A 12270-nucleotide genomic window follows, 5' to 3' on the forward strand; every position below is an offset into this window, starting at 1 on the left:
AGAACCCTGAACTGTTTCTACCCCTGTGTCATAAGACTGCTCAATTGTTAGTTAAATTGTTAACCAATAGCTACCTAGACTATCTGCATTGACCCTTTTGGCAATAACTCTTTTGAATCATCACATACCCTGCTGCTACTGTTTATTATCTATCCTGTTTCCTAGTCACTTCATAGTTCATAATAATATGTACTTACAGTATCTACCTCAACTACCTCGTACCACTGCACATCAACTCAGTACTGGTACTCCGTGTATATAACCATCGTTACTCATTGTGTATTGATTCATTGTGTTATTATTATTTTTTAAATTTATAGATTTTTTCTCTGCATTGTTGGCAAGTAAGATTTCACTGTTAGTCTACACCTGTTGTTTACGAAGCATGTGACAAATACAATTTGATTTCTCTCCTACTCCTTCCCCCTCTCTCCCTGTCTCCTACCATGGCTGCAGTCTGCAGACGCTGACACATGCACAGCAACACATTGACTGCCCCTAGAGTAATGACAACCAGACCCTGCTGAATTAAAAGGAGAGAGAAGGGGGGAAGTTAGGAAAGATAAAAGTCCTCGACGTTGACTGACAGGATGATTGTACTGTATGTTTAACAGAAGATGATTCAGTATGTTTAGCTAGATTGAAAGATAGCCTACAGTAGATTGATGCATACGGTGGCTTCAGAAAGTATTCACACCCCTTGACTTATGCCACATTTTGTTGTGTTTCAACCTGAATTCAAAATGTATTAAATATATATTTTTCTCTCACCCACCTACACACATATCTACTGTTGATACTTTACATTTAAACATAAAGGCAAACTTAGTGAGAGAGGGAGAGCGAAAGGAGAAAGAGAGAGAGGATTTATAAAGTATATTCTGTATAAATGCATAGCTCCAAAACATCTGCTTTGCGACTGACTCCCCTTTAATTTTTGATGTGGGACATGCAGAGAGAGAGTCAGGGAGAGAGAGAAAACATAACCCAGAACATCAAAGCTCTCAGCTCCTCTGCCCTCAATGTGCTCCTCAGCCCTCATTAGTTCTGCAAGCACAACCAACCAGACTTGTGATTGTGTTTGCTGGGGTGCACTCTGGCAAACACTTCAGAGGAATAGGCTCCTTTAAATTATAACTCCAACCCCCGTCCCCCACCACCCCTGGTCGGCCCCTACCCATTGCGCTGTACTGTAACCCCCCTATAACCTCCTCCGTGCTCCCAACACTCACAAACACAGGCTGCGGCACACTCCCCCTGCATCCACTCCACCCTGCCTCCACTCCACCCTGTAGTCTGGTGTGCAGCTGCAAACATCTGCTTCACTCTTTTTCCTTCCGCCTCAACCGCTGAATTGATAAACACATCTATCATGCCCAGAGCCCTCGGCAGACAGACGTACTGTAGAGAGAAACACACTACTGGTAAATCAGCACGTAAAGAACTCACTCCTTTTGCCTATATTAAAGGGCCTTTACTGTATATTTACAGACACTGAGTAGGCCTAGGACATCAAATCAAGAATTTTGAAAGACTTTGTGTTTTGAATTTTGAAAGACTATAGGTTTTTTAACCCATATTTAAAACATAGAAAATACAGTGAAAGAAGTTTAGCAGATGCCTGTATAAAACCCTAAAACCCACATAAAGCGGTTGACCTTATGGGCGGCAGGTAGCCTAGTGGACAAGGGTGTTGGGCCAGTAAATGAAAGGTTGCTGGTTTGAATCCCAGAGCCGTCTAGGCACTTAACCCTAATTACTCCTGTAAGTCTCTTTGGATAAGAGCATCTGGTAAATGCTTCAAAGAGAGTTTTTGACAAAGGCTTGCGATGGTATTGATGTTTGATGTTTGGTCTGTTTGGTCTGTTTGGTCTGGTCTTCATGAAAAATCTTCATGAAAAATCACGAGTTATGTATTTGTTTTATCCATGTTGATTCAGCACAATTAAACAAAATCAAAATGGTTTCGTTTTAGCAGTTGCTCGTTTTAGCAGTTGCTCAGTTTAGCAGTTGCTCACTTATTTATTAAGGTGTTTCTCAGGTGAATTATTCTTATGTTTGCCTTTAGTCAAATGTATTTACTCTCTAATATCTTATAATATAACAAAAACTTTATTTAGTCTCTGATCTCTAACACACACACACACACAAAACGTCTAACAAGCATTGATTGCATTACATGTACAGTAGCAGGGCAACTGGTAATCTCAATTAATGAAATGCTAAAGCAGGGTTTTCATCACAGGGCATGTAAACCACACAGACACTGCACCATCTCAAGCCCTGACCAGGGTTGATGCCTTCTCAGTTTCAACTCAGAAGGCTAAATCAAGAGCAATCATGGAATTACAAACTCCCTATAAAAAATAACTAATAGTACATTTTCAACAACAACAACAAATATTTGACCACCAGCCTCCTACTGACAATGTGTCAAGATTTATTGACAGTGAAGGGAGCGCGTGATCGGCCCATGAAGTGATGAAGAAGTGTACTTGGTTCTCTCATCATCGCGAGACCCCTGTCATTCTTGGCGTCTTCTCGCGAGAATCAAACGCCACTGCCCGAATCCAGCTGGTACGGCAAAAAGAGGTAGGTGGGGATGAGATGGACATTTCGAAAATGATGGATAACGTAAAACTGTTGAAATACAAGAATGCGGAATCGTGTCATGTCATTACAAAAATGAAACAACTATGTGTTGGTAGTTATTCTAGTGAATTAACGGCGTCCATTCAGGCCACCTAAGCATTGCGTCTAGTCGTGACTGGAGAAGGTGACAATCATAATATGCCTATGGATGGAAATAACCATAGCATTTCTGATGTTTACAGTGTGACTGTCTACATGTGATATTTACTAGCTTATTATTTGATTGAAACTGCATTTTTTGTGGTGCGCAATGTGCTGCAAAGATACAGGGTGTTCCCCTCCACAGACCCTGGCGCCTTTAGCGGAGGGTGCTGCCATCACTGCGAGTGCTCTTGCGCAACGACAGATGTGTTTCATAGTATCATATGCGGCCACTGCGATGCAGTGATTGAAAAATCTATTTATGAACACGCACATTTTTTTTATCTAGACTATTTAAATATGTTTGACTCAGAACAGTAGACTGTTGTTAGAATGCACCTGCAGTGTGTCAGCCTAGAACAACTTGCTTTAGGACTACAGCCTACTGTAGGGATGAAATAATATATTTCAATGTATAGATTATAACTACTATAAACCACATAACCCCAGCTCAACAAAGGATTGCAGTAGGTAGTGTAGGCCTACAACATGGCAGCTCTTCTCACCAGTGTGCAGTCTGCCAGCTTACTGGCCTTCAGTCAGGTCAGCTTCCTCAGCCCGCTTGTAGAGGTGTGGAGGAGACTTTATTGGTTTTCCTCCGAGGTGGTTTGGAGCTGTTATGAGGTGTTAATGGGCTGAGTAGTGGTTGAAGTGCTACTGTGTGTCCTCTCTGTGGTTCTGACTCAGTAAATGTACAAACTCACTGTTTGTTCAGCCGCTGACTTGCCATTTAGGCTATGGTTGAATTAGCTTATTCCAGGGTGCAACAGTGTTTTCCTGACCTTGTGACTTGGCCGGGCCTCCAGACTTTTGCCTGGTCAGGAAAAACTGAGCCCTAGGAATAATTCTCCCATTAGTGGCATGCAACTAGAGACCATTTTTCCTTGGTTAAGGTACAAGATCAGGAAAAACTCTGGGCCCTAACATCCAGCTTCTTTGCCCATCAGCTCTGTAGCAGTGAGTTGAGGTCTGACCAGCCAGTCAACCAGCCAGCCAATCACCAGCCAGTCAGTTACCATGGGGAACATCTTTGGCAACCTGCTGAAGAGCCTGTTAGGGAAGAAAGAGATGAGGATCCTGATGGTGGGGCTGGATGCTGCAGGGAAGACCACCATCCTATACAAACTGAAGCTGGGAGAGATAGTCACCACCATCCCCACTATCGGTATGGAAAGTCTCACAATGAAGGTCATTGGCTATAAAGGATGAGAGAAAAGTCAAATGTGTTGTCATGTAGAGATGTTACTTATCCTTAAAGACCCAATGCAGACGTTTTTATATCAATATCAATGAATTGCTGGGTATGTGTACAACTTACCCATTGACTCTGTACCGGTACCCCCTGTATATAGCCTCGTTATTTTATTGTGTTACTTTTTAATTTCTACTTTAGTTTATTTTGTAAATATTTTCTTAACTCTTTCTTGGACGGCATTGTTGGTTAAGTTTGTGTAAGTAAGCATTTCACGGTACGTCTACACCTGTTGTATTCGTCACATGTGACAAAAAACATTTAATTTGATTTGATGTAACAATTAAGTAACTAGCTGTTATTGGCAATGAGGTTTGGAACTCTCCAAGCCGGCTCTAGCCTTTTGGGGGCCCTAAGCGAGATTTGGTTTTACAGCTAATTTCAGTTTTGAAGCAAATTTCCTGCAATTCTACAAAATTTGCATTGACTTATGCCATGATATCTGAGTGAGAGTGACTAACTAAATCAATGGGGGCCCCCTGGAGATCAGGGCCCCTAGTCATGTGTCCTGCGTGCCTGGTTGGTATTTGGCCATGATTATTAGTTTAGATAGCTGGCTAGACAAAAATTGTTAGCTGACATGGCTAATTGATGGACTGTCAGTGACTGACATAACAAGAGAAAAATTGCACAACCACATTTCAAACGTGCACATTGTGTATTCTAATATTCTATCTTTCAACAATCAGTTGAGACCCCGACTGAGTTCCTTTCCCCCCAAAAAGAATGTTGCAGTTTTAAACCAAGTTTTCTGATGTTTACAGTGTGACTGTCTACATGTGATATTTACTAGCTTATTATTTGATTGAAACTGCATTTTTTGTGGTGCGCAATGTGCTGCAAAGATACAGGGTGTTCCCCTCCACAGACCCTGGCGCCTTTAGCGGAGGGTGCGCAGTTCCACACATTTTGCTATGGGGCGGAGATAATAAAAATTAAAAAAGTATAACAAAATGCATGCAATTTGCCATGGGGTGGAGATAATGTTTTCAGTTTTAAAGCTAATTTCCTGCAATTCTACCCATTTTGCCATGACTTATGCCATGTTAATGATATCTGAGTGAGAGTGACTAACGAAATCAATGGGGGCCCCATGGAGGTCAGGGCGCCTAGGCACATGCCCTGTGACCGGTCAGTATTCGAACATGATTACTACAAGTTTAGATCGCTGGCTAAACTAATTTACCAATCTAAAAATTGCTAGCTGAGTGACTGTCAGTGTCTTTGTTCAGTTTATTTTGCACAAATAGAAAGACAGTTTGTAACAGTAAAACAACAACAACAGCAGTATGTGCAGGAGGAGAAAAAAGCCCAAAAGGACTTAGTAGCTCCTGCCCTAATGGTCATAAATCACACAGAGTCAGTGTCTGACATAACAAGAGAAAATTTGTTGATGCACAACCAAATTTAAAACTTGCACCTTGTGTAGTCTACTGTTCTATCTCTCAACTTTAAGTTGAGACCCCAACTGAGTTCCTAAAATGGGGGGGGGGGGGGGGGGGGGGGGGCTTATGTCTCCTGCCAGCCCTGGGAACTCTCTTTGTTATTGGTCTATCAACCAATTTACCGCATGGTGATGTTACCATGGAAAGCTGTAACTCCTGCCCATGCAAACCTGCTGATTAGAAGGTCCTGTGTAGATTGCATTTTCAACCAGCAACTATCAGGAAATAACACTGATGAAAATAACACACACTTTTACAGTGTTAGTTTCCTCAGCTGTGATACAAAATACAGGACAAACTGAATTTTGACTGAACGGGCCTTTAATCATTACACACCTACAGCTGTTTATATGGCATTTATAACACACACACAGCTCTTTATAAGGTGTTTATAACATACCTACAGCTGTTTATATGGCATTTATAACACACATGCTCCTTCCCCTGCTCAGGGTTTAACGTGGAGACGGTTGAGTATAAGAACATCAGTTTCACGGTGTGGGACGTGGGTGGCCAGGACAAGATCAGGCCTCTGTGGAGACACTACTTCCAGAACACACAGGGTAAGTATTGTGGGAGCTAATAAGCTTTAGCTCAGCAGGCTAACACATTCTTGTGACGTGTAAGCTGAGCAGGAGAGCTCTATGAGGTCCGCAGCACTGCTAGGTTTCTGTTCAACCTGATCATTTATTGCACACACCTGGTGGCTAAATCAGTCCCAAATTATAGGGGAAGAATGAAAAAAAAGCAGTAGATCTGGCTTTGAGATTTGAATTTGAGGGCTATAGGCCCACGCTGGGACAAAGACTGGCACTCCAGATCTATCACACATCCAACACAATGATGTATTGTGCTGACACACACTCTGGTTATAGACATTTGCATACTGCATTAACGGCCTCAAATAAGCACGTTTTTCAAGCCAAATTCAAAGCATCTTACCAGATTCGTATTATGATTTTGTCTATTATATATTATTTGTTTTTCTATTATATACTGTACCTATGATACAGTATGTGTACAAAACCCCTCTTTCACAGCCCTTTGAACATTAAAGGTAGAGTCAGCGATTAAAGGTAGAGTCAGCGATTAAAGGTATAATCAGCGACATTACATAGATGCAGGAAGTGAACAGCATAGTGGGTACATTTTTGCAACAACTTAGAACATTGAAGTACGAGGCTCAACTTCTCTGTTTTTGGTCCCGTGGCTACCACATTGTAAAGGCCTGATATGAACCCGTGCACATGCACAGATACTGGGTGTGACTGTGTGAGACCGAAGTCTTGCATTTCGCCCATCGCTATATCTGCGGTGCTGCAGGTGGCAACGTAATTTCGCTGACTACCTTTAACCTGTTCATTCTGATAGAGGGGGATGTCAGACAGTAAACCTTTGTCCTCATAGGGTCTGTAGTGTGTTGACAGGCTTGTTCCGATTCCTGGTTGCTACCTTGAGGGTATGTTGTGTGTTGAAGTCAGGTCTGTTGTGGTTCCAGGTCTGATCTTCGTGGTGGACAGTAATGATCGTGAGCGGGTGAATGAGGCTCGAGAGGAGCTGATGAGGATGCTGGCTGAGGACGAGCTACGAGACGCCGTGCTTCTTATCTTCGCTAACAAACAGGTATGGACAAAGAAGTGCTTATTCTATTCTATTCTATTGACTCTATTCTATTAAAATTGCCTCACTCACCATGTATTTGTATCTGTTACCTGTGTCTAAATCATGTGCTTTTCCTCACTACCTGTTCTTCTGTTTACCTATGCTTTCCTTACGCCTATCCTACTCTCTCATGTGCTTTTCTCCACTCCTATCCTTCCATCTTTATCTCACGTTCGGCATCTAGGACCTGCCCAATGCCATGAACGCAGCAGAGATCACAGACAAGCTGGGGCTCCACTCCCTCCGTCACCGCAACTGGTACATCCAGGCCACCTGCGCCACCAGCGGAGACGGTCTATACGAGGGCCTCGACTGGCTGGCCAATCAGCTGAAGAACAAGAAGTGAGTGGACCAATCAGAGGAGAGTGAGGAGAAACCTTAGTGTCAGCTCTTGAATCAAAAAGTGGTAGTTGGTTTTAGTTGTTCCATTAAGTGAAAAATCCTGACACGGTGGGAGTGAAATGTGATTGGTGTGTAGGAATGGGACTTAGAGAGAATATCCCTATTGCTTGAGGATCCATATCCCCATTCCTTGAGGACAATTTCAGCCTGTTGTCAACTATTACAAATGGTTAGCGCTGTCCAGCCGCGGGCCATCAATGTCAATACATTAACCTTAATAATAACCTTTAAAAAGTATTTAGCAACACCATGTATTTATTTATTTAATTATTATTTATTTCAGAATGGACAATGGCAATGTTAGTTTGGTTTGGAACACTGTATTATGCATGGCCATACAGTAAAAGATCTCTTGGAAATGAAGTTTGAAATGATATCTGTCTAATGTTATATATTTAGCCAGTCTTCTGACAGTATTCTCTTTTTACACTAAACTTGCTACTGCTGGTTGGAGCAATGCAGTAGTGGTAGATATTAATGGAGAGTGACATAGGTTTGTGTAAAACACGTCCAATATGCAAAAGCATGCTTTTTCTATGTCAACTGTATATTTACACGATTTGCTTAACAAGTACAAACATACAAAATCAAAAGTTTGGACACACCTACTCATTCAAGGGTTTTTCTTTATTTTTTACTATTTTCTACATTGTAGAATAATAGTTTAGACATCAAAACTATGAAAGAACACATGGCATCATGTAGTAAGCAAAAAAGTGTTAAACATATTTTATATTCTTCAAAGTAGCCACCGCCTTGATGACAGCTTTGCACTCTCTTGACGTTCTATCAACCAGCTTCATGAGGTAGTCACCTGGAATGCCTTTCAATTAACAGGTGTTCCTTGTTAAAACTTCTTCGGGATCGGTGTCCCGTCCAAGAGGACGGTTGAGCTAACGTAGGCTAATGCGATTAGCATGAGGTTGTAATTAACAAGAACATTTCCCAGGACATAGACATATCTGATATTGTCAGAAAGCTTAAAATCTTGTTAATCTAACTGTGCTGTTCAATTTACAGTAGCTATTACAGTGAAAGTATACCATGTTATTGTTTGAGGAGAGTGCACAATTTTGAACATGGAAAGTTATTAATAAACATTTTAGGCACATTTGGGCAGTCTTGATACAACATTTTGAACAGAAATGCAATGGTTTATTGGATCAGTCTAAAACTTTGCACATTCACTGCTGCCACCTAGTGGCCAAAACCTAAATTGCACATTGGCTGGAATAATACATTATGGCCTTTCTCTTGCATAAAAAAGATGATGGTACAAAAAAAATACAAAACAACGGTTGTTTTTTTCTTTGTATTATCTTTTACCAGATATATTGTGTTATATTCTCCTACATTCCTTTCACATTTACACAAACTTCAAAGTGTTTCCTTTCAAATGGTACCAAGAATATGCATGTCCTTGCTTCAAGGATATTATTTTTTACTATTTTCTACATTGTAGAATAATATTGAAGACATCAAAACTATGAAATAACACTTATGGAATCATGTAGTAAAAAAAGTGTTAAACAAATCAAAATATATTTTAGATTATAGATTCTTCAAAGTAGCCACCCTTTGCCTTGATGACAGCTTTGCACACTCTTGGCATTCTTTCAACCAGCTTCACCTGGAATGCTTTTCCAACAGTCTTGAAGGAGTTCCCACATATGCTGAGGACTTGTTGGCTGCTTTGCCTTCACTCTGCGGTCCAACTCATCCCAAACCATCTCAATTGGGTTGAGGTTGGGTGATTGTGGAGGCCAGGTCATCTGACGCAGCACTCCATCACTCTACTTCTTGTTCAAATAGCCCTTATACAGCCTAGAGGTGTGTTTTAAGTAATTGTCCTGTTGGAAAATAAATAATAGTCCCACTAAACGCAATCCAGATGGGATGGCGTATCGCTGCAGAATGCTGTGGTAGCCATGCTGGTAAAGTGTGCCTTGATTTCTAAATAATTGACTGACAGTGTCACCAGTCAAAGCACCCCCACACCATCACACCTCCTCCTCCATGCTTCATGGTGGGAACCACACATGCAGAGATCCTCCGTTCACCTACTCTGCATCTGTCAAAGAGACGGCGGTTGGAACCAAAAATCTCACATTTGGACTCATCAGACCAAAGATCATATTTCCACCGGTCTAATGTCCATTGCGCAATGTTTCTTGGCCCAAGCAAGTCTCTTCTTCTTATTGGTGTCCTTTAGTAGTGGTTTATTTGCAGCAATTCAACCATGAAGGCCTGATTGACACAGTCTCCTCTGAGCAGTTGATATTGAGATGTGTCTGTTATTTGAACTCTGTGGAGCATTTATTTGGGCTGGAATCTGAGGTGCAGTTAATTCTAATGAACTTATCCTCTGCAGCAGAGGTAACTCTGGCTCTTCCTTTCCTGTGACGGTCCTCATGAGAGCCAGTTTCATTGACTGACCTTCATGTCTTAAAGTAATGATGGACTGTAGTTTCTCTTTGCTTATTTGAGCTGTTCTTGCCATAATATGGACTTGGTCTTTTACCAAATAGCACTATATTCTGTATACCACCCCTACCTTGTCACAAAACAACTGATTGACTGAAACGCATTAAGAATTAAATAAATTCCACAAATTAACTTTTAACAAGGCACACCTGTTAATTGAAATGCATTCCAGGTGACTACCTCATGTAGCTGGTTGAGAGAATGCCAAGAGTGTGCAAAGCTGTCATCAAGGCAAAGGCTGGCTACTTTGAAGAATCTCAAATATAAAATATATTTAGATTTGTTTAATACTTTTTTGGTTACTACATGATTCCATATGTGTTATTTCATATTTTTTTAATGTCTTCACTCATATTCTACAATGTATAAATTAGTAAAAAATAAAGAAAAAACGTTGAATGAGTAGGTGTGTCCAAACCTTTGACTGGTACTGCATACCTGTAAGAATATATGTGAAATATACCTGAAAGTAATCATTGTGGTTGATATGTTCAATAGTAGATATCAGGATTCGTGTATGGACTGATTTGTATAGATGTATGACTATAACATTACAGCTTGTGTATTACCTTTCCTACATTGAGATTGGTTTGGTGCGACAATTGTTTTTGTGGCCTTATACAGTATCACTAGTGTTGAAACCCCTTTTACCCCGATGATGGTTTGTGTTTGGGACCACAGTTGTTACTAAATGTATCACTTCATTTCCATCCTTTAACTCAGTTGAGTCTGTGCGAGATTTTTTTTTTTAAAGTAATGTTATATTACTGTAACAATGCAATTACTTAATATTCCAATTAATAATGTTTGTTAAAAAGCATTGAAACAAGGTTCAGTATTTTATGTTAATACTCAAAAATGGATTGATGATTGGATCCTAGTCATGAGTACTTATGTATTGGTGAGGATGTGTCCGGTGATATCAGTTTGCCTGTTAACTGCTCTGGTAGATCAATACAAATGCCAACATTCAACTTGTGTTTCTTGGAAACATTTCGATTCCACGTCTTCAAATCGAGTTAGGACTTTTTTTGAGTTTTGGGGTGTTTGAAAGATTTTCACAGCATGGCCGCAATTCTGTTCTGTGATTCAGAGGTCCCTATTCGTCCCAGCCCTCTCATACCACCAGCCCATGTCCGGTCCCTGCAACAGCCCTGTGTTTCGAGCCCACTCCCCCCCAGCTCCAGCACTGGCCCCCTAACAAGCCTCCGTCCCAATCCACCCCCCACAACCGCCCTCAGCTCCAGTGCTGTGCCCCCCCCCACCCCCTTTCCCCTCCATCTCCAGTGCTGTGTCTCCAGGGGTGTGACAGCAGTATGTGGGTCAGAGAGAGCTGCCCCCTGGGCTCCTGGGCCCCTGGGCCCCCTGCAGGCCAGCCACAATAGCGGCCCCAGGGCGGGTGCCATAGCTGGGATTTTCTTCCGTAACCGGGACACCCCTCGCCCAGGGCACAGACACACTGGCAGCAGCCCCACAATCAATTCATCAATCTGTTGAAGGGAATGGCGACCAGCCGGGATGTGAAGGCCATGCAGAGTACTGGGGACTGGAGCATCAACCTGCCTCCACACACAGCCTGGCCTCGGACTGACAGACAGACAGAAAGGCGGACAGGCTAGGGCCACACGGGATAATGATGATACTCTGGTGAAGAATCTGACAAGGTCTGGTGACAGAAGCTTGGGCAATCATGGAGCCATCATAGTAGTCTGTCATGGAGCCATCCCACTCATAGTAGTCTGTCTATAAGAATAGTCTGTAGTCTGTAGATAGAACCTCAGATGACAGATTCAGGACTGGCTGACACCTTTCTACTTTTTTTTTTTTACAGTAACAGAAGGCTGTTCTTTCCATTTCCCTTACATCTATCTGCTACTAAAAATATTCAAAGTTAAGAGTTGATCCTTGGAGTTGAAAAGTCAGGAATATTCTGTAATAAACTCAGTGATAAAAACTCTGAATATTGTGTTCTTATGCAACACCATTATAATAGTTAGACAATTGATGAATTTTGTGTATGTTACATGAATGGCTAAATGTGTATAACATGCTAAACGTGCAATATTTGCTCGAAGTTCAGCTAATGAACTTCAGCGGCTCTGTGCTCCATTTAGAGGAAACTCATAGTGCTGGCCCTTGTCTCCCCCTGCTGGATATAAAAGTTATGACATGGGTTTCTTTTTCTTTAACCAGGCAAGTCAGTTAAGAACAAATTCGTATTTTACAATAACG

At 41.5% G+C, this 12270-nt stretch overlaps 1 protein-coding gene across 1 annotated transcript; it reads left to right on the forward strand.

The window, feature by feature from the left end:
* Positions 1-2497: 2497 nt before the first annotated feature.
* Positions 2498-11999, forward strand: LOC129829685 (ADP-ribosylation factor 3). Its single transcript, XM_055891543.1, has 5 exons — positions 2498-2592; positions 3741-3958; positions 5943-6053; positions 6989-7113; positions 7337-11999. The coding sequence occupies exons 2-5, from the start codon at positions 3811-3813 to the stop codon at positions 7496-7498; spliced, it is 546 nt and encodes a 181-aa protein (XP_055747518.1). The 5' UTR covers positions 2498-2592; positions 3741-3810; the 3' UTR covers positions 7499-11999.
* The last annotated feature ends 271 nt before the right edge of the window (positions 12000-12270 follow it).

The sequence above is a fragment of the Salvelinus fontinalis genome, chromosome 31, assembly GCF_029448725.1.
Source record: "Salvelinus fontinalis isolate EN_2023a chromosome 31, ASM2944872v1, whole genome shotgun sequence".
In the NCBI taxonomy this organism is placed as follows: domain Eukaryota; kingdom Metazoa; phylum Chordata; class Actinopteri; order Salmoniformes; family Salmonidae; genus Salvelinus; species Salvelinus fontinalis.